This window comes from Sapajus apella, unplaced genomic scaffold (genome assembly GCF_009761245.1).
Source record: "Sapajus apella isolate SASKATOON/1434 unplaced genomic scaffold, GSC_monkey_1.0 scaffold21, whole genome shotgun sequence".
NCBI classification, from domain to species: domain Eukaryota; kingdom Metazoa; phylum Chordata; class Mammalia; order Primates; family Cebidae; genus Sapajus; species Sapajus apella.
Window position 1 is genome coordinate 18,843,455 of NW_022436961.1, and position 25,812 is coordinate 18,869,266.

Genomic DNA, 25,812 nt, shown 5'->3' on the forward strand with positions numbered 1-25,812 from the left:
GAAAAACCTACTGAACAATAGTTTGAGATGTTTAAAACATTTTTTTCTTTAAGTTCTGGGATACATGTGCAGAACGCGCAGGTTTGTTACATATATCCATAGTCTCAAACATGGATAGTTTGAGACTTTATGTAACTACCTTAAAACCCAGACCCCAATTTCAGTCTCAGCATAGTATTACCTTTAGAAAGCACAGTTCAGTAGCCAACTAAATAAAAATAACTGCATATGTTTACTTGTATGACTTATAAACTAGTAAATATCCAGCTCACAGTTACAATCTTGAAATGCTATAAATTCACCAGTCCACTTTTCACCCTAAGGCCATAGTCGCACAATCCACAGCAAATCTTCATGTCTGCCCAGCTCATATGGGTTTTTTTTTTTTTTCTCTCCTTTGCTCTCCTTTCAATTTCTTTGCTGAGTCAATCAATTCAACAGCTGTCCTCTTCATGAGGAAAAAATGTAGAGTCTTTCCTCTTTGTGTGGTTGTAGTGGTTAGAGTTTGATCAGAGAAGCAAATATATACAATATAAATGATGGGTTCTTTTCTTTTTATAATAGAGATGGGGTCTCACTATGTTTTCCAGGCTGACCTTGAATTCCTGGGCTCAACTAATCCTCCCGCCTCAGCCTCCCAAAGTGCTGGGATTACAGGCATGAGCCCCTGCATCTGGACAACATATGGGATTTGTTAAAGAGATTCAATCTTAGACAACTGTGGATTTGGGTTGCTGATTAAGTAGTTTATGCAAGTCTGCTGTTTTTGTGCCTTATGCTGGGTCTGAAGTCAGCGTGGTTGGCAGTTTACAAGTAAGACGGACGTTAACTGAGGGAGAACCAGGACAAAAGAGAAGCCATGAAAGTGCAGGACCCTGCATTAGTTTCTTGCTGCCTCCAGCTTTGATGCTTTAGGTGGCCTGCAGGAAAAAGGTGGTAAATTCAGCAAGGAGCTAAACAGGCCTCTGGCCCAGGAGAGAGAGAAACTGAAGGAGCCTCCAGAGGGAACTTCCGGGACTACAGGAGTGCTGCCCCCTGCAAGCCAGGTGAGCTAGCAGAGCGGTGACAATCTGTGGATGCATCAGCGCTCTGCTGCCCCTGCAGTGATAGTCTAAGAATAAAAAACACGGCTGCTCTTAAATTCTGTTTCCAAATCCCATGCAAAATGTCTTTTGTGTTTGATGGTAAGCCAGAACAACAGAGGAAGGGGAATACTGGAGGATAAAGCTCCAGTTTAGCTATGCTGTTGAAATAGAAACCTGCCACCGTTGTGAAAGAGCCAGGGAAAGTTCAGTTTGGCTATTGTAGGGCGTTTTGTTTGTTTGGTGTTTTATGTGTTTGGTAGTTTGGAGGGGGAAGAAGTTGAGAAAAACTACTATAACAATTTTTTTATCATGTTTGTTTGATTCTGCTTTATACATTCTGTTTTAACGTTTAAAAAATATATAGCGTTCCTGTAAAGTAGCTATAGTCAGAGTTTATTGATTTGTTCTCTTCCCACCAATTGTAATATCTGATTGTGGAACTGCATTAAAGCAACAAAATAGATACAGATGATTTGCTCACTAATGCCCATACAAGTCTACGAGTGAATCATCACATCACTCGTCAGTTAAAAAACAATGACTTGAGAATAAGACATCTTGGTGCTACTTCTCTCTAACAGCTGGGCAATCTTGAACAAATTATTTGTACCACAATTGCACTATCTGTAAAAACATATTGGACGACATTAGTTTATGATTTTTAAAACTTTTTTCAAATTAGATAAAAACTGGTTATAGAAACAATATGTGTTTATGGTAGAAAATCCAAAGCTCTATCAAAATTCCCAGTGTTTAGTAGACCTGCTTCTGGTTTAAAAAAAAAAAAAAAGCCACTTTTCAGCCCCTGCTACCAGGCTTCCTGATGTTCTTAACAGATGGGGCGACAGTCTGTGGATGTATCAGTGCACTGCTGCCCTTGCAGGGATTTTCTAAGCATAAAAAACATGGCTGAACATACGAAAAACTAAAGTCCTCAGAACGTGTCCTCTGGGGATCAGACATCACCTTTCTTTTTACAGGATTATATTCATGGGCTCTATGCCTCCCAGGATGCATTGCAGCACTACCAGCTCTCTCTGGACCCACCATCTTGACTACTTGTTTTTTGGAGGCATCAGTCTTTTTTATCGGATCAAGTGCACCATTTAAACTGCCTCAAAAAGGAGCATTTGGGAAATAGGGATTTTTTTTTGGTAGTCTTTTGAAATGTTCCCATATGTTGGGGTTAAGTTTTAATACACAATTATAGATATTAACACATATTTGAGTCCCTAAACAATATTGTTTTAAATATTTGAACACAGATATAAAGAATCATACTGTACATATCATTTTGGAATTGTTGTAGTCAATGCACATTTTATGAAATTTTTATATGAAGATCTGATTTACTCATTGCATTTTTATATAGTATGCTACAGTAAAAAGGAAACAGTTTTATTAATCCAATTGCCACTGTAGGATAATTAGGATATCATTACTTTAAAAAAATGACAGAAAACATTCTTGACAGGATGCCTATATACATAAGGGGAATGTTTTTTAAAAAGTAGATTTCAGCTAGGCATGGTGGCTTATGCCTGTAATATGAGCACTTTGAGAGGCCAAGGTGGGTGGATTTCGTGAGTCCAGGAGTTTGAGACTTACCTGAGCAACATGGTGAAATCCTGTCTCTACAAAAAATACAAAAAATAGCCTATGTGGTAGTGTGGACCTATGGTCCCAGCTACTTAAAAGGCTGAAGTGGGAAGGACCGCTTGAACTTGAGTGGTAAGAATGTGCAGTGAGCTACTATTACACAACTGCAGTCCAGTCTGGGCCACAGAGTGAGACCCTGTCTCAAAAAAAATAGTAGGTTTCAGAAAGTATATTTGCTGGGTTATGGGTTAAGCATATTATGTAATGTCACTAGATACCAAATTGTTCTCAAAAGACATGATGCTGGTCTATATTTCCACAAGCAAAATGCAAGAGCTCCATACAAACACATATTTTGTGTTTGTTTCATTTCCTTGCACAAACATGCAGTATTAATAGACTTATTAATTTTTGTTCATCCAATAAGTATAAAAATGTAGGATGGAAGTATCTCATTTTAGTTAGTATTTTCCTAATTATTTGTGAGACTAAGCAATTTATTATTTGTCTTTGGATATTTAGGTTTCTCCTTCTGAGAAAACTGTTTTTAGAAATTAGTTTGTAGGAATTCTTTATGTATGCTGTATACTAATCAACTGATAGCTATATTTATTAATTTACTAATTTCCTTTTCTGATGATTTAATACAGGTGTAAAGAAACAGAACTTTCATATAATAATTTTGTACCCTGCAGTTTTGCTGAATTTATTATCTCTAATAAGCATTCTTTTTTTAATATACTTTAAGTTCTGGAGTACACGTGCAGATCGTGCAGGATTGTTTGTGAATTCTTTGGGATTTTCTACACATAGTGTAATGTCACCTGTGAAGAGAGAGAGTTTTATTTCTTCCTTCCATATTGGATGCCTGTCATTTCCTTTTCTTGTATAATGGCTCTAGCTAAATCCTCTACTGTCACACCAAAACAATGATCATTGACACAGAAGAAGAACTATGTGACCATATATGTGGGTTTATTTCTCCCAAGCATTAAGCAGCAGACACCAGCTGGGTGTCTGCTAATTCAGCTCTGACATTATCTACCAGGTTGGAGGCTCAGTCACTAAGACTGTCCCCCATACCTTCAAACACCACTTGCAAGTTTGGGCCTCTACAACTTCTGACCAACTGGCTTCAAGTTGGGGTCTCCACATCTCTTTCTTATAATTGGGTTCATCTAATTTTCTGGAGAAGCTTACAGAACTCAGGGAAACACTTACTTAGGTTTACCAGTTTAGTATAAAGAATATTGCAAAGGCTACAGATTAAAAAATGCATAGAATTAAGTACAGGGGAAGGGGTGCAGACCTTTCATGCTCTCTCTGGGCATGCCACCCTCCAGGAACCTCCACATGTTCAGCTATCTGGAAGCTCTTCAAACTCAGTCTGTTTGGGTTTTTGTTAAAGTTTCATGATATCAACATTCCATCCCCCAGAGTATAGGGCAGGATTCTCTCTGTTGGAAGGTCTTAAGACCCACAATCAGAAAGCTGAGGAAAGGCTAGAGTCCTGCCTTGGGGCAGGTGAAAAGAAGATAGGAAAAAGATCAGCAACTTTCCCCTGTGGTCTAACACACTCAACATTATAACTAAAGACTGTAACAAGGCCTATGGAAGTTATAAGCCAGAAGACTTGGATGAAAACCAACATATATATCATAACACAAGATCATTCTTTTTCATGTATGTACTTAGAGCTGTAAATTTTCCTTTGAGTACTGCTTACACTGCATTCCCTAAGTGTTGGTTTATTATGTTTTTATTTTCATTCGCATCCTCCAAGTATTTCTAATTTCCCATATCATTTATTTTTTGACCTGTTGGTCAAGAGCGTGTTGTTTAATTTCCACATATTTATATATCTTCCAATTTTCTTTGTATAATAATGCAATAATTATTATAATTTCCAGTTTTATTCTACTAGGGCTGGAAAAGATACTTCTACAATTTCAGTCTTTTAAGATTTATTGAGATTTTAGGGTGGCCGTTCAATCACAAATATGTTGTATGCCAGAGAACATTTTATGTGCGCTTGAGAAGAATGTGCATTTTGCTGCTGTTGGGTGAAATGTTATATATATATGTTTGTTAGGTCCAGTTGTTGCATAGGATGGTTCAAGTCCTCTATCACCTTATTGATCTTCTTTCTAGAAGTGTTAAGCATCTTTGAAAGTATTGTATTGAAGTCTTCAACTACTATTGTAGAACTATTTATTTCTCCCTTTATTCTGTCAATGTTTGCTTCATATATTTTGGGACTCACAGTTTTGGTGCATATATGTTTACCATTATGACATCTTTTGGATGAATTTATGTGTTGTCTCTTTTATTGATACATAATGTCCTTTAATCAATATTTAATGGTCTTTTCAACAGTTTTTGACTTAAATTATATTTTGTCTGATTTTGAAAGAACCATTTCATTTCTCTTCTGGTTACTATTTGTATGAAATAACCTTTTTTTGTCACTTCACTTTCAATGTGTTCATGTCTTTTAATCTAAAGTGAATTTCACGCAGACATGTAGTTACCATTTTTTTTTAATTTCATTCTTCCAATTGCTGCCTTAGACAACCTAATCCATCTGAATTTAATGTATTATGACAATAAAGAACTAACTTTTGAAATATTGACATTTTCTATATGCTTTATATCTTTATGGTTCTCATTTCTTCCATTACTGCCTTCTTTTATAGTTAGGTGACTTTTTTGTAGTGAACCATTTTGATTTACTTCTTATTCCCTTTTGTGTAAATATTTCTAGATTTTTTCTAATGACTATCCTGGTGATTAAATAACATCCTAAATTTATGACATTTATCTTAAATTGATACCAACTTGACTTCAATAACATTTAAAAACTCTGTTTTGGCCAGGCATGATGGCTCACTCCTGTAATCCCAGTACTTTGGTAGGCTGAGGTGAGCAGACTGCCTGAGGCTGGGAGCTCAAAACCAGCCTGATCAACATGGAGAAACCCCATCTCTAATAAGCATACAAAATTAGCTGGGCATGGTGGCACATGCCTGTAATTTCAGCTATTTGGGGGGAATGAGGCAGGATATTCACTTTAACACAGAAGGTGGAGGTTGTGGTCAGCCAAGATCGTACCATTGCACTCCAGCCTGGGCAACAAGAGTGAAATTTCATCGAAAAAGAAGAAACAAAAAACAAAAAACAAAAAATCTCTGCCTCTAAGCACTCCATATTTCCCACACTTTATGTTGTTGGCACAAATTACATCTTTATATATTGTGTGTATAATATAATAAATGTATATTTTTAACACTTCCATCTTTTAAATCACACAGGAAATTAAAAAATGAAATTATAAACACAAAATACAATAGTAACTTTTGTATTTTCTTATGTAATTACCTTTACTGAAGATCTTTATTTCTTTACATGACTTAAATTTAAAGTCTAGTGTTCTTTTATTTCAATCTGAAGGACTCCCTTTAGCATATCTCAGAGGGCAGGATGTAGTGGCAATAAATTTTCTCAGCTTTTGTTTATATGGGAAAGTCTTAGTTTCTCTCTCACTTTTGAAGGACATTTTTACAAGACATGATATTCTTGGTTAACAAGTTTTGGGGTTTTGTTTCTTCTTTTTCTTTCAGCACTTTAAATATGTCATCTAAATGTCTTCTGGCCTTATAGTTTCTGATGATGGGAAATCAGCTATTAACCTTTTTGAAGGTCCATTGTATATGACAAGTTGCTTTTCCCTTGCTACTTTCAAGATTCTCTTTGTCTTTCTCTTTTGTCAGTTTGACCAATTTGTCTTGGTGTGGGTCTCTTGGTGTGAGAGTTTTTTGAGATTCTTGGACTTGCAGATTCATGCCTACCATTACATTTGGGAAATCTTGTTTAATATTTCTTTAGATATTCTTTCTTCTGTCTCTTTATCTCTGTGGCTCTCAAAATGCATATTTAGGCCCACTTCATGGTATCCCAAATTTCCCTTAAGCTCTTTTTACTTTTCTTCATTATTTTTTTTCTATCTGCTCCTCAGACTCAATTTATAATTGTCCTGTTTTCAAATGAACTGATTCACCTGCTTGTTGAAATCTGCTGTTAAAGCCCTCTAATGCTGTTTTCATTTTAGTAATTGTACTTTCAGATACAGTTTCTATTTGGCTCTTTTTTATGTAATTTGTGTCTCTTTATTGATATTCTAATATTGCTAATACATTATTTTTCTTATTTCCTTTCATACTTTGTCCATTACTTTTTAAAGCACATTTTAGACAGTTGTTTTGGTTTCTTCTCAAGTAGGTATAACATCTGTACTTCCTCAGTGACCATTCTTTTAATTTATTTCACTTGTTTTTGTTTTGTGACTATCCTGAATAATTTTTACCAAGACTGTGTTCTTTATTGTTGGTGATCACTGAAGTCTCTTTTTTTTGCTTTGTGTTAAGCTAGTGTTTTTGAATGCCAACCACTAAAAATACAAAATACAAAACCCGCAACAAAGAAACACAACCAACAACAATCCATCTCTCCCAGTATTTGCAGATTGTTTCTGTGCCTGGGCACTCCTTCAACACTTAGTCAGACTTGCACTAAGCCTAGAGATCAGCCCAAGGTAAAAGCTTAGGTTCTTTTCAGGTCTTTTCTAAGCATGTGTTTTGCCCTGGGCATGCATGGAGCTTTCTAAAGTTGCCTGTACTCTTTTTTTTTAAACACCCTAATTTCCCAAAGATACTCTCTTTAGCTTTTGCTACCAGGCCTTTGCATCAGTCCTTCAGGTAATTTCTTAGACAAATTAAAACAGACATACACAACCGTTTGTGAAGAAGGTCATCTCTGCTTCTTCTGGAATCAGGGACCAAGGGCCCAAATTACAAATGTAGACTTCCCAATACTGCCTCAAGACAAGAAACATTGCTGCATCCAGGAGGAGGCAGGGTCAAGCTGCCTACTCCACCATTTAGTTAATACTGTTTTTTTGTTTTTGTTTGTTTGTTTAAGTAAATGTACTCAACAATAACATATACCTAAAATAAGCTCTTGAGATATTAACATTTTAAACATATAAATTCTACAAAAGGTTTAAATATAAAATAGCTGATAAATATCAAAAATGAATGCATATTTCACTATGTTATGTGAGCACATTGGTGTGGTTAAAGAAAAAAACATTTAAAAATCTATTACCTAACATTCACAAAAGAAAAAAGGCAAAGAAAAGGCATAGTTGAAAAAAAAAGGTGATGTTATAGTTACTTGTGTGATTAAAAGCCAAAGCCATATCTAGTGCCAAACAAATGTTACTAAAATTTCTACATACTGTCTCAATGAATTTTAGAAAGTCAACATAATCACCTCTTAATTGTGCTTTTCTAAGGGAACATTGGTAATTTTCTACCTGACAGACATTGACTTTTTCCTCCTCTCTGCCAGAATCTTGATTTTATTTAGTTAATATGGGATCTTTAGCTTCACCAGCCTTGAGGTTCTCAAACTCTGGCAGTAAATATGCTTATTATTGTAACCCAGTGGTGGTAAATTTGTATCTCTTCACTGTGATTGCTTTGGGCATACACATCACTGCTATCCTGATCAAACAAATTACTGAGGCTACAAATATTTCATTTTACCCTTAATAGCAAATATTATTACAGTCAACTCTTAAACAGTATGGGTTTGAACTGTGCACTGTTCTACTTACATATGGATCCTCCATATCTGCAACCCCTAAGACAGCAAATCCAACTCTTCCTCTTTCTCCTCCTCAGCCTACTCAATATGAAAACAACAACAAAGGATGAAGAACTTTATGATGATTCACTTTCACTTGATTAATAGCAAATATATTTCTCTTCCTCATGATTTTTAAAAATATTCTCTTTTCTCCAGTTTATTTTATTGTAAAAATACAGTATATCATGCATATAAAATGTGTTGATTGACTACATTCTTAGCAATATAATATGTATTAATTGACTATTTGTTCTTGGTAAGGATTCTGGACACCACTGGGCTATTTGTGGCTAAGTTTTGGGAGAGTCTAAAGTTATATGTGGATTTTTCACTATGCAGAGGGTCAATACTCCCAATGTCTGTGTTGTTCAAGGGTCAACTGAACAACACACTTCAGTTATATGATTTGTAATAGGCACAGGCTTTAATGTAATACTTTACTTGAGTACAAACAACTATGGTCCATACATTTTGAAAAAGATGGCAAGTTTTGATTTGAAACTATTTATTCAGATAACTTAGGTGGAATATGTTTGGTTCTCAGATATCAAAGGTTATTCTTCATTTCAACACCCCTTTGCTTTCTTTTTCTTCTTCTTTTATTTAAATATACATTTTGAATTTAATGTGATGCTAGATGGTTCAACAAGTAGGATACATTCATTCTGGTCAGCTGATCTCTTTTTTCAAAAAAACCAAATCGCAAATTTCTGGTTTTTATTTGTTTGTTTGTTTGTTTTAATGGAGCTAATGCAATTCAGCATTCCAAAGTAAATTAAATCCTCTATTTCTATTGGTGCTATTAAGCTCTTTCCTAGAGTGGACTGAACTTAGTAGATTCTCTCAAATACAAAAAGGATTTTTAGATTACTTATTAAAGATATAACACTCAATGTGTAAGTGGGAAATCAGCATACGTATACCACAGAGCAATATAATATTAACAACCCATAGGCACTGAGCTCAGGCATCCCAAGCAGGCTGATAATGCAAATGATTCTTTCAAAAACCATTGTATTTACCTTTTGAAGAAAATTCCTAGATAGTGGAATTCAGCACAAAGAATTAATAACTAGCTGAAAGTAGAGCCAGGGTTTGAGACAGAAAGTATACATTCAGAATTAATTCCCTTAACCACAAAATTATACTGCCAGAGAAAACCAGCAATGTTCAACAAGTAAACGGATGTTACATGATAAAAGTGCATTTTCAGTAGGCTGTTTACAAGGTAAGGTTTTCGCTTTTTCAAGTTGGAGGGTTATGAATCTACTACTTGGTTACTATGTGTGGTGAGACCTTAGAATATGAAAAAGTGCTTAAGCTTATGCTTTCATTTGCTATTAAAGAAAGTAGAGTAATTCCATAATAGTATTATTTTACAATTACATTTTTCTGTGAATTGGTCATAGGAAACTTGAGAATTATGTTCTTTTCAGGGCTGAGGTTGAATTCATTTGGGCTATATTATCAACTGCTGGTCCTTCTGCAGCAGTAACTTTCAGGGTAGAATTAATTACCAGGTTTCAGCACAGCTTTTCACATTCTAGACTATGGTCCTGGGGATGGGTTGACTATTAACAAAAATGTTGCTAAACTACTTTTTGGGGCACATTCAGGGTTATTGTTCCTTTAAGGCTAAAGAGCCTATCTCTTTCTCTCTCTCTCTCTCTCTCTCTCTCTCTCTCTCTCTGTCTTTCGCTCTCTCTGGTTGTAAATGTTGACTCACTTCATAAAAGACTCCAAAGAGTTGAAACTTCTCTTCCTTCCGTGCTCAAGATGTTTGCATTCTGTTTGTTAAAATGGAGTCATTAGATTTAAATTTTAAACACCATGTCCTAGAATTGTAACAAGCTAATTATTCAACTTAATTTAAAATGCCTAACAAACTAAGCTTCCCATTAACAAATAGCATTTTTGATCCACCAATTATCTGGACAAATATAATGACAGTCAGTGTTCTCATATATCCTGCTTTCAATTTACTTCATGATTCCATTAAACAGTTGTAAGTACATGACAAGAAAAATAAGCTCCCTGGCCCATCCTGGCCAAGACATATCATTAACATTGATATCTAATACACATGTTACTGCACACTGAGAGATCTTAATGGTTGGATAACATTCTTCCTTTAAAATAATATGTATGGATTGCAGGTTTTAGAATCTAGGCACAAAAGATATCTTCTCAACCCTTCCATTATTCAGAAAGTAATTAAAGTCAACTAAATAGATTGCAAAGACAAGAAGAGCAAAAAACTATAATCTCCTGGTGAAGATACTATGAATTGGAGCCAATTATTGGTATGCATTTCTGTTACCCTTGTCCTTTGTAATCTGGAAACCTTAAACTTCAATATGTTCAATTCAATGTATAAGTCATTATATTAGAAAATTTCATTAAAATGCCTACAGAAGCTAAAATGGTTTAAATATAGACATATAGTAAGTATGAAGGTGTTCAATATGTTTATCCTGTAAATAAAAAAATATTATTTGGGAAATATTCTTAATATCTTAAATATTCATTAAATGGATTTTATAGAAGCAAGGTAATAAAATCATTTTTGAGCAGCGATTTCATAGATGTGAATGAAAATGATGCATTATAAAGTGCAAGTGACTCCAGCATCTTCAGAATGTGAACAGACTCTTGTGCCCCATTGTTGAATTTTACATTCTTCAATAGACGATTCTCTCCCAAAACAAAACACTTCATTCAGCCATATTGGACCAGTACCTGCAATAATGAGGTGTGACTGTATTAGTAAGCATAGTTCAGTGTTTCTGTTTGTGTGGGACAAAGCCATTAATTCCTTCACTAATTAAACACAAAAGTGTTGATTATTTTCTATATGCAAGTTCTGTGCTCTCTAGTAGGAATCAAAAATTAATCCACTTCAGAACTCTTTATACTCTGTTAATATGTAAACAACTAAAATGCAAAGCAATAAGAGCTATAACAAAGGTACCCACACAGTTCTATGAAAATACAGATTAAGAATGGTTTTAAGGATTAAAAAATTAGTTTTATTATTAATCTAAAAATAAAGAAGAAAGTGTCAGCCTTAATAATCATGGGTATATGTAATAACCTGATGATCCAAATGTATCTGTATGTCAAAGGGTCTAGGAGTATAGTTGCACATAAGATAAACTGGAAAAAGGAGAACTCGATAGTAGCATCTTCTTCCTTTTCTTATCTTCTCTTGTATTTCAATTTATGTGTGCCTGGTTTATCAAATACATTATCTATTTTTAATTAAACTAACACTAATCTAATCAGCAAAGGGCCTACAAATCATCCTGTAAGAAAACTATGGATTAAGAATGTTACTAATTGCAAGCACAAGCAAACAGCAAGAAAATGACAGAGCAAAGGTTTTCCTGAGCTGATCCGTTATAAGAGTGTTAATAGTAAGTTGGAGAGCCCAAGTATTTTTTGGTATGTTTGTAACAATATTGAGCCTCCTTGACTTGAAATTTTAAGGCAGAAGAAGGAAAAGAATAAAGGAATATAATCTCAAAATCAGAAACCTTGCTAGAGACACTTTTGAGTTTCTGAATTAATCTTACTAGGCATGGCATGTTCCCTTTTGTGTGTGTGATAGCATGTATGAGTATGTTTGCGTGTGTTTGTGTGTTTGTACATCTGTGTTTTCTTTTAAGTATATCATATCTATAAAAACTTTTTGAAAGTCTCAAAGAGCTACTTAAAAATTCAGGCAAATAAAAACAATTGCACAAATAGTAAGACTACTCCCATGTTAATACGGGAGGAAGCCAAAGTACTGAGACATTTATAAAGTATATCTATTATATTTATTGTCATTTATAAATTGTATAAATAAAACTTTTGGTGACAGCCATGGCTCGGTCATAATTTTGAGAGTGAAAGAATGGCTTCAGGAATTCTGAACGCAAGCTACTGTGATACTTTTACATTATATAAGTCTAGTCAGTGAATTTAGATTTCAGTAGTGCAGAATTTGTACAATCCAGGAAAAGAAAATGGAGTGGGAATTCTCCCAATATCTACAGATCCAGTAAGGCAATCCCAACAGGGACAGCAAAGGAAAGAAATTATTTAGTTGATTAATGTGCTGACATGTAAGCACATGTTTTAAGAAACTGCATAAGGGAATTCATGAATGTTAGAATACCAAGGTTGTGATCATAATAATGAAAATTTAAGTCCACCCTTTTAAGAATTTACTATGTAGCAGGAAGCACTTACACTTTTGATGTATTATTCCATGAAATGCTCAAATAACTTTTGAAAATTCAATGCCATTTTTATATCATTTTACTGGTAAGGTAACTGAAAATCAGGGAGAATAAGGAACTGTGCTCAAGGTCACACAGCATTACCACTCTGTATGTACCCTGAGCCAGTGCTTTAATCAATGACTTACTGCAACTTCTTTCATTATTAGACTTACTTATTTATTTAACACATATGCTTTGAGTGCCTACATGAGTGAACAAGACCAAACCCCATGTTCTCATGGACTGACTTTCTAGGGAGTGCTTATGTTCTAGGTAGATGAAGCAACTGAGGTCACATAGGCAATCATGGCAGGCAAATACCTGCATCTAGAGCCTCTGATTCTTATTTTAGTTATTTTTCTTCTGAGGACACAAGGATGTGATAAATGTATTGTCCATTTTGGTATCTCTCTCTTTTGGCATGTGGAAAAGATTCAGACATGGTGAATATTTTTTAAGTGCTTGCATATAAGGTAATATGCTAGGTCTTTTAACATAAATTTCTAAATTTTCTTTTAATAATAACCTTGTTATACAATGGCAATTATCTCCATTTCATAGATACATAAATTGAAATTCAGAAAGGGTGTATAACCTTCTCAAAATTACAAAGAATAGATCCAAGCAACAGAACATGATGATACTTAAAGCTTAGTAATATTCATTAAATAGGGAATTCTTTACCTATTACTTGTTTTTGTCAGGTTTGTCAAAGATCAGGTGGTTGCAAATGTGTGGTGTTACTCATGAGGACTGTGTTCTGTTCCATTGGTCTATATCTCTGTTTTGTTACCAGTACCATGCTGTTTTGATTACTGTAGCCTTGTAGTATAGTTTGAAGTCAAGCAGCATGATGCCTCCAGCTTTTTTCATTTTTTTTTTTATTTTATTTTTGCTTAGGATTGTCTTGGCTATGCAAGCTCTTTTTTGGTTCCATGTGAAATTTAAGGTTTTCTTTTTTTTTTTTCCAATTCTGTTTAGAAAGCCATTGGTAGCTTGATGGGGATAGCATTGAATCTATAAGATACTTTGGGCAATATGGCCATTTTCATATTAATTCTTCCTAACCATGAGCATGGAAAATTTTTCCATCTGTTTGTGTCGTCTTTTATTTCCTTGAGCAGTGATTTGTAGTTATTCTTGAAGAGGTCTTTCACATCTCTTGTTAGTTGTATTTCTAGGCATTTTATTCCCTTTGTAGCAACTGTGAATTGGCGTTCATTCATGATTTGGTGAAAACTGGCTAGCCATATGCAGAAAGCTGAAACTGGATCCCTTCCTTACACCTTACAAAAATTAACTCCAGATAGATTAAAGGTTTAAACATAAGACTTAACACCATAAAAATCCTAGAAGAAAACCTAGGCAATATCATTCAGGACATAGGCATGGGCAAGGACTTCATGACTAAAATACTAAAAGCAATGACATCATAAGCCAAAATTGACAAATGGGATCTAATTAAACTAAAAAGCTTCTGCACAGCAAAAGAAACTACCATCAGAGTGAATAGGCAACCAACAGAATGAGAAAAAATTTTTGCAATCTGCCCATTTGACAAAAGGCTAATATCAAGAATCTACAATGAACCTAAACAAATTTACAAGAAAAAAACAAACAATGCCATCAAAAAGTGGTCAGAAGATATGAACAGACACTTCTGAAAAGAAGACATGTATGCAGCCAACAGACATATGAAAAAAAGCTCATCATCACTGGTCATTAGAGAAATGCAAATCAAAACCACATTGAGATACCGTCTCATGCCAGTTAGAATGGCAAACATTAAAAAATCAGGAGACAACAGTTGCTGGAGAGGATGTGGAGCAATAGAAATGCTTTTACACTATTGGAGGGAGTGTAAATTAGTTCAACCATTGTGGAAGTCAGTGTGGCAATTCCTCAAGGATCTAGAATTAGAAATACCATTTGACCCAGCAATCCCATTAATGGGTATATACCCAAAGGATTGTAAATCGTTCTGTTACAAAGACACATGCACATGTATGTTTATTGCAGCACTGTTCACAATAGCAAAGACTTGGAACCAACCCATGTACCCATCATTGATAGACTAGATAAAGAAAATGTGGCACATATACACCATGGAATGCTACGCAGCCATAAAAAAGGATGAGTTCATGGCCTTTGCAGGAACACAGATAAAGCTGGAAACCATCATTCTCAGCAAACTAACACAAGAACAGAAAACCAAAAAAGTGGGTGTTGAACAATGAGAACACATGGATACAGGGAGGGGAACATCACACACTGGGGCCTCCCAGTGGGTGGGGAATTCAGGAAGGGATAGCAGCAGGTAGTGGATAGGGAAGGGATAGCATTAGGATAAATACCTAATGTAGATGATGGGTTGATGGATGCAGCAAACCACCATGGCACATGTATACCTCTGTAACAAACCTGCACGTTCTGCACATGTACCCCAGAACTTAAGCATAACAATAATAATTAAAAAAGCTTAGTAATACTCATTGGCTTCACAGGTATCTAGATAGAATTATATAAATAATTTCCAAAGATATGTTGTTTTATTTTTACATTAATATATTCAAGACTATTGAGCCAGGGGACAAATTCATTTAACACATATTTTCTATCTCAATCCAATTTGTTTTCTGTATTAAAAAATTAATGTAAAGATGGCATAAAATTCATAAAATTGTATCCTCATATAAACCTACAAGATAAAACAACAAATTTGTTTTTATTTCCTTAGATAATAACTGTTACTCAAGGATTTTCATTGTTGGGGCTGTCGCTGTAATAATTTTTCTGTGTGTCTCTGAACTATTTTTTGTTCAATGCAAAGATACACAAAATTGATGTGTGTTTCTTAGATATGTCAGTCTCTAATTCTCTTCCTCTCTCTCCTCTCATCTTCCACCTATATACCTAGCCATATATACATCTATGATTTCCTTTATAATTTGAGGATTGTTGGGATTTATTTCAAACAAATTTTTTTTTTCCTTGAGACAAGAGTCTTGCTCTGTCACTCAGGCTGGAGTGCAATAGTATGCTTTCGGCTCACTGCAACATCTGCCTCCCAGGTTCAAGCAAACCTCCCACCTCAGCCTCCTAAGTAGCTGGGATTACATGTGTGCACCACCATGCCCAGCTAATTTTTATATTTTTAGTAGAGACAGGGTTTTACCAGGTTGGCAAGGCTGGTCTCAAAACTCCCGATCTCAAGTGACCTTCCCAGTTTTGCCTCCCAAAGTGCTCGGATTACAGGCATGAGCCACCATGCCTGGCCTGATTTTGTGTTTCTAACAGCAGGCAACAATAAAGGCACGGCTTCTGCAGTTTTATGATCTTGGTTTATGATGCTTCAGAGCATACCTCACAGATGATACTATTTCCTCTTAACCTCTTTATAAAAAATGAAAGATACTGATATTTCTTCAGGGGATTTGAGTATCTTTAATCTTACCAGCATTTCCATGAAAAATAAAAGGTAATTAGTTTTCATACGCCACCCAGATATATTGTAAGATGATGAGATGTGAGATCAGCTGCTGAATGAATGGGAAAGCAAACATCATGAATGGTTAAAAGCATCTGAACATGTATTTTCATTATATCTAGTCATGGCTAAGTGACATACATTTGTATCACTTTTAAGCCTAATTAGGAAGTGTTTTGTGAACAGTGTCTCCTTTGAGAAAAACATTGTGAATTAAAATTGAAAACTCCATGGGAATCAAAATAGGGAAGAATGCGTCAATATAGCCTGCAGTTCAGATTCTAGTTTTGTGATTATAGAGAAACCACTTCTCTTTCCTAAATTTTATGATATGCAGAATAAAGAGGCAAGGCTAAGATAGCTTGAAGAGTTTGTCTACCTTTAACCTTTCATAATTCTAAGACTCTGAAGAAGCAAGCTCTTTAGAAATCTGGTTCTAAGTATAAAGGATTTGGAGGGATATTCCATCTGGTGGAAAAAGCATAGTATGAGAACCAGGTCAAGGCATGCATCTTGACCCTCCTACCCCCAACCCCTGCCACAGACCACTATAGTGACTGCATAAATTTGTACAAGTTTGGTGACCTCTGCTAGCCCTACCTATTTTCTCTATGAAGAAAATGTTATTTTTCTATGATTACCCAGTTCTATGGGCCAGCCCTACATTACTTTCCATAATATTTAACACTCAAACATTTCAATTTAAAAACTTTCAATGTGCAAGAAGCAGTATATAAGAATTTGAGTTGTTAACCTTTGATATATTTTATTTATCTTTGACATTATTTTTACTTCCATTCACTGAAGGATAGTTCAGAGGTGTAGAGTTGCATTTTTTGATTGCCTTCTGTTTACCCTTTTTTGGTTTTTTTTTTTTTAATTACATGGAAAATTGATTCTGGTATATAAAAGTGATAATAAAAAAGCCAAGAAAAGTCAGCTAAGAATGACCTTTAAATGGCATTTATGTTTGGATATTACTTTTGTTCCTGTTTTCAGGTTTGGAGTTTCAGCACTCTAAACTCAGGAGGAGATGCGATAGTTGCTTCAAGTCTTACTTCCCTCACCAGCATCCATACAGGCTCAGATATACCTGGACCAAATTCTCAGAGGTACCATTGCTGTCTGGGAAAGCTCATCCAAGTTTCCTGCCCGGGAAACCACAGGCACAAGAGCTTGGAAAGCCTGGATATGGGGCAAAAAGTGACTGACTCTCCTTTGCCTGCCCTATGCATTGATGAGAAGTAGATGCCCCCTCAGAGCTTCCTTAATTAAACTTGTTTTGACAACTCGGAAAAAAGGTGCATCCAAATGAGAGAACTTATCTCAAGGAGCATGCTTGGAACTTTATTCCTATAAGTCATTTTACTTACAGTTGCAAAACTAATTGTTCTTAAAACTAACAAGAATTCTATCTGCTAATCCAGGTTTGCTTTTTAAAATCAGAAAAAAAATGAGGAGACTGTCTAAAAATTATATTCTTTCTCTAACAGGGGATTATATAAAGAGGATGCATTTAAATTCTTTTCCTTTTTGCTTTAACTTTGGTAATGATGTAGAAATATGGTACGAACCTGAGTGTTCTCACTTTCCTAAGAAAATGACAAATAATTAAAACATTAAGCATGTTTCTCTTTCACTTCTCTACTCATCCACTTGTATAACTAAGTTTCCCTTCTTGTCTCCGCTCTGCATTCAGAGTTGCTTTTTCTTTTCCTACTGAGTGAAACTGCAAATTTAAGGTGGAGAAGTGAAATAATCAGGAAAGTTTTAAACAGTTTTACATAAAAAGCTTGTTTGCCATGTCTAACCCTCCATCAGTTAACCATGTAAGCCTGTTTCTTAAAATACAATGTCTAGTGAAGCAGGTCATAAAACTTACTTTTCCAAATTTTTTCTTCAGAACAAATAATGGCAGTTCTATTTTATTTTTGTCCTAGCTCATTTTACTTTATTATTTTAAAATTCTCTTCATTATTCTTCAGTTGTTTGGTACTGAACTCTAGGCAGGGAGTGGGAACAAGAGCTACATCAAACCAGGTGTAGTGGCTCACACCTGAAATTCCCATACTTTGGGAGGCTGATGCAGGAGGATTGCTTGAGTTTAGGAGTTTTAGATGAGCCTGAGCAACATAGCAAGACCCTGTCTCTATAAGAAATTAAAATTTTAAAAAATTAGCCAGGTATGTGATACATGCTTGTGGTCCCAGCAACTTTGGAGGCTAAGGTGGGAGGATCACTTGAGCGTAGGAGTTTGAGTCTGCACTGAGCTGTGATTGTAACACTGTGCTACAGCCTAGGTGACGGAGTAAGACCCTGTCTATAAAAACAAACAAACAAACAAACAAACAAACAAATAAAATCTAAGTCAGTACTGAGTAAGGAGATTACCTTGGAATATACAATGTACTAGTGATCTGACTCTTTCAAACAGAATAGCAAATAAATGTGTGACTGTACAGTTTGTATTGTTGCTAGCAGTGATCTCCTTCAGTACTGAGAAACACTGTGAGTCAGATTTTGTAGTGGATGCTTTCCACATGGTAGTTAACTTAAGCTTCAAAACAAATCTGCCAGGTTGGTATTATTTTCATTTTATTGGAAAGGCCACTGAAACTCTGAACCACGATAACTACAGTTAGTTTAAAGTTGCATTTTTTTAAGTTAGAAAACTCCTTATCCTTCTGATTTGCTTCACTAGGTGCTGAAAAACGTAAAAAGAAACCAAAATCCTGACACACTTTATTGTTTGATTATCATAAAACTCCGGGACAACGTACAGTATCACCAACTACCATAAAGAAACAGCCTCCTGAAAATTGAGACAAGTTATGTCAAGAGAACTTGAGAGGCTTATTTCTACATAGCCAAGTAAATGATTTCACATGAGACTAAACTCTGTCATTTTATTTATTATTTAAATTAAAAAGAAACATTTTTCTTCTTAGTATCTCAGTATACTTATTGTCATCCTTCCTTAAGAGTTTTTTAGACCAGAAATCCCTAGCTTATAGAGATATAAGCAGGAATGAATAAAAGCTTTGAGGAAAATAATATTTTACTCGTGAGACTAGGCCTTAAAGTTAATGCAATTTTAAGACAATAGTCTCCAACTACGTGTTTCTCGCCTGTTTGTAACTCCAGTGGAAAAATACCTTTGAAGTCCATGGCAAAGCTTCATGCTCAGAGAAGAAATAAAGCTAGAGATGAAGTCTTGTTCACTTTCATACCACAGGCTGTATTTTGCCAGCACTTGTTAGTTTTCCTTGAATTAAAGTACATAGACGACTACTGTTGCTCTCAGTTTGATTTTCTCCTTGTAATAGATGACAAAGGCTCACCTCAACCACTGTACTGCTTGGCTAGTTTTTCAAAGCAGGGGTCCCCAGTCCACAGACCGTGGACCAGTAGTGGTCCATGACCTGTTAGAAACAGAGCTGCATGGCAGGAAGTGAGCAGCAGGCAAGCGAGAAAGCTTCATCTGTATTTACAGCCGCTCCCTATCACTCACATTACAGCCTGAGTTCCTCCTCCTGTCAGATCAGCGGCAGCAGTAGATTCTCATAGGAACACAAACCATATTGTGAACTGCACATCAGAGGAATCTAGGTTGCACTCTCCTTATGAGAATCTAACGTCTGATGATCTGATGTGGAGCTGTGGCCGGGATACTAGAGCTGGGGAGTGGCTGCAAATAAAGATTAACATTAGCAGAGAGGTTTGACAGCACAGAGGCAATAATAAACCAATTGCTTGCAGACTCATATCGAAACTCAATCAGTGAGTGACAAGTGACAAGCTACATCTGGTGGCAGGCTTTATAGTAGATGTACTTCAACTACACAGCTGCATTTGGAGGCCTTAAGAATATGTTTAAGACAACTTCAAATATTCACGCGTTCTGGATTAAAGTCAAGGATGAATATCCTGGAATTGCCACAAAAGCACTGAAAAGCCTGCTCTCATTTCCTAAATCCTATCTTTGTAAAGTGGGGTTTTCTGCATTGACAGCAACCAAAGGAGGTTACGGAGTAGACTGGACATAAACAATACATTCTGGGTGTCACTGTCTCCCATTAACCCCAGATGGGACCGTCTAGTTGCAGGAAAGCAAGCTCAGAGCTCCCACTGATTCTACATAGTGAGTGGTATAATCTACATCATATTGAGTTGTATAATTATTTCATTATATATTATAGTGTAATAAAAATAGAAATAATGTGCCCAGTAAATGTAATGTGCTTGAATCATCCCCAAACCTTCCCCCGCCCCCTCGTCCGTGGAAAAATTGTCTTCCATGAAACTGGTCCCTGGTGCCAAAAAGGTTGGGGACCACTGTCTTAAAGAAACAATGCTAAATGCAGAGTTATCAAATCTCTGCATAATGTAAGCATCAAAATAATTCATCCAGACTAGAAGTATTTTAGGATATTTTTCTTTTTTTATATTGAGCTTGTCTGTATTGATTATATTATCTAAATAATTGACAGATTTTATATTTCATTTTGTCAACAGAGGCACATCTTGAGAATCCAAAGCATTCACATGCTTTTATTTCTAAAGCTGAAGAATCTTTCATCATTTACCAGGTAAGAGCATGGATAAGAATCATATGTCCTCTGTTAAAACTGCGGCTGTCCCTTCATAGATGGTAATCATTTGTTGAAATGCTTTATACAATTACGTATTTAAAATAAATGGTCTTTCATTCTGTGGATGTTAGTTATCATAGAAATGGATTCTGCCCCCACAAAACAATGTGGAAATTTGGGGTGGGTGTGGTGGCTCATGGCCATAATCCTAGCACTTTCGGAAGCCAAAGCACGTAGATTGCTGGAGTCAAGGAGTTTGAGACCAGCCTGGGCTACATGGTGAAACCTTGCCTCTACCAAAAATACAAAAACTAGCTGAGCGTGGTGGTGCACACCTGTAGTCACAGCTTCTCAGGAGGCTGAGGAGAAAGAATTACTTGAACCCAGGAGGCACAAGTTGCAGTGAGCTGAGATCACACCACTGCATTCCAGCCTGGGTGACAAAGGGAGACCTGTCTCCAAAACCAAAAACCAAAACGAAAAACCAATGTGGAAACTCAGATTGGGAGCTCAGTCTTGTGAAATAACTGATGGCATCATTCAATTCTCTAGCGATCAAAAGTTGATGACTTTTTTTCTTTTTTCCCTTCTCTAAAAAAAAAAAAAAGAAAAGCAAGGAAGCAAAACAAAAGCAAAAATCTAGCTGTTGACCTTGCAAACATTTTACTATTGGAGATAATTTTACAGGTGCAAGAATGATTTCAATCCCATACTTTTCAACCTGGATAAAGTTCTAAATATGGGACAGGGATGGAAAATTTGCAAACTCCAAAGAGCTATTTGAAACTATTTATTTCCTTTGTTTCTTCTATGTAAACCTTTAAGGTGCAACTTAAAAACTAGGGCCAGGGGCTGAACATGGATGTGGAAGTTCTGCACATTACCACTATTTTCTGACGTCTCCTCTCTTCATGAAATCAAATTATCCTTCTGGCCTCTGAAGACTTTAGAACCTGATACCTCTCCTTAAATCCACCTTTTAAACCTAATATGATAATTCTTCTTCCTTTTTTTTTTTTTTTTTTTTGAGATGGAGTCTCGCTCTGTCAGCCAGGCTGGAGTGTAATAGCGTGATCTTGGCTCACTGCAACCTCTGCCTCCCAGGTTCAAGCAATCTCCTGCCTCACCCTCCCAAGTAGCTGGGATTACATGCCTGTACAACTATGCCTGGCTAATTTTTGTATTTTTAGTAGAGATGGGGTTTCGCCATGCTGGCCAGGTTGGTCTCGAACTCCTGACTTCAAGTGATCCACACACCTTGGCTTCCCAAAGTGCTATGATTACACGATGAGCCAACATGGGTGGCCTAATATGAGAATTATTTTAGGTAAAATAGTAAAGGATGTAATTGTGACCTATTATTCATACTATTTAGGTATTTAGCACAGTGCCTGGCATATAGTCATTACTCAAATCACAGCATAATAGCACTTGGTAATATCTTCTAGGCATTTGAGAAGTTCATCTTACCTTTTTCTAGTTTTCTATAAAAATTCTTTTTTCAAGAGACACGGCTTGCTCTGTGACCTATGCTGGAGTGCAGCAAGGTGAGAATAGCTCATGTGACCTGGAACTCCTGAGCCCAAGAACCCTCCCACCTCAGCCTCTATAGTAGCTAGGACTGCAGGTACATGCTATCATGCTTGGCTATTTTTTTAATTTTTATTTTTGGTACAGACAGGGTCTTACTATGTTGTCCAAGCTGGTCGTGAACACCTTTATTTGGGTTATCTTCCTGTTTCAGCCTCCTAAGGTGCTGGGACTATAGGCATGTGCCACTCTAGCCAGCCTAGACTAAGTTCCTGTCCCTACTTTGTTCTGTGTCATTAGAGAATGCCTGTATTTCATTTTTAAACAAACAAAATTTTCTTTAACTTACCTTGTCCAAAATGAGCTGCCTTGTACACGGCTTGAACACCTGGGTATCCTAAACTCCTACAGACCACCTGTCCAACTCGCACTTCCCAGCGATCGTCACAAATTGTACCCCACTGCCCGCTGTGGAATATCTCCACCCTCCCTTCGTGAGGGCCGCTCCCACCAACCAGTCGAACTTTCTTAAATGGAGCTGTAAAAAAAGCAAGTATTAATTACATGCATATTGTTTTATAACACTTTTTTTTAACACACACACAAAAACATTTTAACACATTTTTCCAATAAGTTCAACTATTGGAATAAATATTAAACTTTCTAGCACCACCTATTGGTAAAGAGTTTAACTGCAAATATTGCAGTTTTAAAAGCTGAAGTGCAAAATCCAATCCCTTACATGTAATTTTTATATACGAAAACACTTCAAAGATTTTGTTCCAATGACTTTCAATTTTAACAGATACAAGTTTGCTGATGCCATAAAGATTTTTCATACTATTAAAAAATTCATAACTAAATGGTTCATTATTTTCTTGATATACAAATATACAAACTTATGAACATATAATACAGAGACTTTCAATAGGAGGAAGAGGAGCAGATATCTTAGAATATCATAAACACAAAAATAGGTGACCAAACTTTATATCTTTTACCAAGGGAAACAACGTAACTATAGTAACAACATTCGTTTAGAAATCGCAAAGAATTCCCTTGCTGTGGGGTTCCTGGATTTTGTACCAATTTTTTTTGTGGTTTTCTTTTTTAGAAAAAAATATTAATGAGATTAAAAAATCAGACAATTTTGTGTACTTTGAGAAATGACTAAAATAGTAAACTACAAAGAAACTTTGTTTATAACTATTAGTTCTATTCTGTAATGTCTAATCAAAATGACCATATGTACAATAAACTTGTAAAATCTTCACCATACTACAGAAAGGTTTACGTAAATACAAAATAGTTCTTTTCTATTTTTGAAAACCTATATATATATATATGTGTGTGTGTGTGTATATATATATATATATATATACACACTTTGACCTAAGGGCAGATTAAATAAAATAGTACAACAAATATAAGAGCAGTTCACTTGGAGTATCAAAATTCTTTAAGTAGCCTGTATTATTCTGCTAAGTATTTATGTAGAAAATTATTTGGCTAAAGAACATGAAAGGCAGAGATGAAAAATATTTTCTAAAATTTAGTTAATAACAAATACAAATAATATTTTCTAATCATAAAAATGAATAAATGCAATTCTATTTAAACATATCTTTTCAAATATCAGTTCAAGAAATGCATTATAAAAGAAGCAAGATGTAATTGTCACAACAAAAATATCTCTCTAATGTGAAAACGGAGATTTACAGTGTGGCTTTTTGGAGTTCCATTAATTGAAGAAATATTCAGTAACTTTTTTTTCTCCAATTCAGATTCAGTTTATTAGAATAGTAATCTAATAATATTTAAGGTTGTTAGATTACGGCTCTAACAAATGTTTTTAACTTATGCTTATCAATGTTTTAACAGCAATTTAATAACATTTAAAGTTATTAGATTACTGGCAATTTCCTGTAATGAAACTGAGTGACCTGAGCCATGCAGAAAGATAAAAGGTGGCATGTTAATATATATAATTACAATTATTCTGTTCATTCTTCCAAAATATAATTCAGTGCTAAATACTGAATTGGTGTAATCACATCTAAGTGCATAAGCCGTTCTTCACTTAATAAGTGTAAATTAAAAACATTTTAAAAAATAAAAATAATTTGTTATTACAGTATTTCAACTTTCAATTACTAGTAAAATTCCTGAGTGGCCCAATAATTTCCTGTAATTGCCTAAAGAAAATGAGAAAGAAAAATCTAAGAATGGATTGTGTAAAGTCTTTACACATTAGTCATATTTTATTTTCTAGTGTGATGTTCAAATGTTTTTTATATAAGTCAACTATGTCCAAAAATAATATATTTATAATGCATGCTATGAAAAAATAGACATATTCAAATATTTGATTGTATAAGCCTACTTGACCTATTGTCCAAACAAGTGTATGTAAGCATTCTCACTGCCTGTTGTTTACCTCCTACTCCTCCCAAAATGTCATCAATGAGCCTTGCTTGTCCTGGAGCAGTGGTTCTCAAACAATAATACACAGTAGAATGATAGATTAACCTCATGCTGAGTTTTTCATTCAGTACATCTTGAGTAGGGCTCAATAATTTGCACTTTTAACAAGCTTCCAATAGCTAATGCTGTTGGTCCAGGGACCACACTTTGAGAACCACTAACCTAGATGACTGTAGTATAATTTAGAAGAGGAGACACATTATATCAGAAATAGATGGTACTGCTGATGCAATCCTTTGATCTCATTTATTGCAAAAAGAATGAAAGACTGTAAACTTCTAGAAAATTCCCTATGCTCAAGGGATCTTGAGGGGGAGTAGTTACTTCTATTCAAATTCTTTAGAGCCAAATATGATTGGGTATGCTAATCCTTATCTGTCACCAGAAATATTTTTCGGTTACAAATCAACTATTGACAGGTGACCACACATTACTCATCCTTGACCATCTCTATAGTAATACAAAGGAATGGTCTCTAAATAGGTCAGTAGACTCATTTGAGAGTTGGCTTCACCCACCATTCAACTGCTCTGTTTTGGTGGTGTGGAAAGGTTCATTTTGTCATCAACCTCGATCATAGCCTTTTCGTTTTCCTTTTCTTTGAGACAGAGTATCGATCTGTTGCCCAGGCTGGAGTGCAATGGTGCCATCTAGGCTCACTGCAACCTCACCTCTTAGGTTCAAGTGATTCTCTTGCCTCACTCTCCCGAGTAGCTAGGATTACAGGCACCTGCCACCATGTCCAGCTAATTTTTGTATTTTTATTAGAGACAGGGTTTCACCAGGTTAGCCAGGCTGGTCTCGAACTTCTGGCCTCAGGTAATCCACCCACCTCGGCCTCCAAAAATGCTGGGATTACAGGTGTGAGTCACCATGCCTGGCCCATCATAGCATTTTCTCTGTAAGTGAAGGATCAGATCTTCTCTGAAACTACCTAACTCATTGTCATAGAGATGTAAAGAATGTCTATGGTTTCTTTGGCGTCAAACTAATATATTTAGTCTGACAGGTTATTTTTTTCCATTTGGGAATTTTTATCTTAAAGATTTCAGAAGATA

At 35.5% G+C, this 25,812-nt stretch overlaps 1 protein-coding gene across 3 annotated transcripts in view; it reads right to left on the reverse strand.

Annotated features, from left to right (window-relative positions):
* Positions 1-9,095: 9,095 nt before the first annotated feature.
* The window catches only part of MSR1 (macrophage scavenger receptor 1), a 95,339-nt gene continuing 78,622 nt past the window's right edge, over positions 9,096-25,812 (reverse strand). For all 3 annotated transcript variants that reach the window (XM_032288349.1, XM_032288347.1, XM_032288348.1), the window contains 2 exons: positions 22,620-22,808; positions 9,096-11,132 (listed from right to left, as the gene is read on the reverse strand). In XM_032288349.1, coding sequence (XP_032144240.1) covers positions 10,999-11,132; positions 22,620-22,808 — 323 coding nt within the window. In that variant the 3' untranslated portion in view covers positions 9,096-10,998. The remainder of the gene's footprint in view (positions 11,133-22,619; positions 22,809-25,812) is intronic.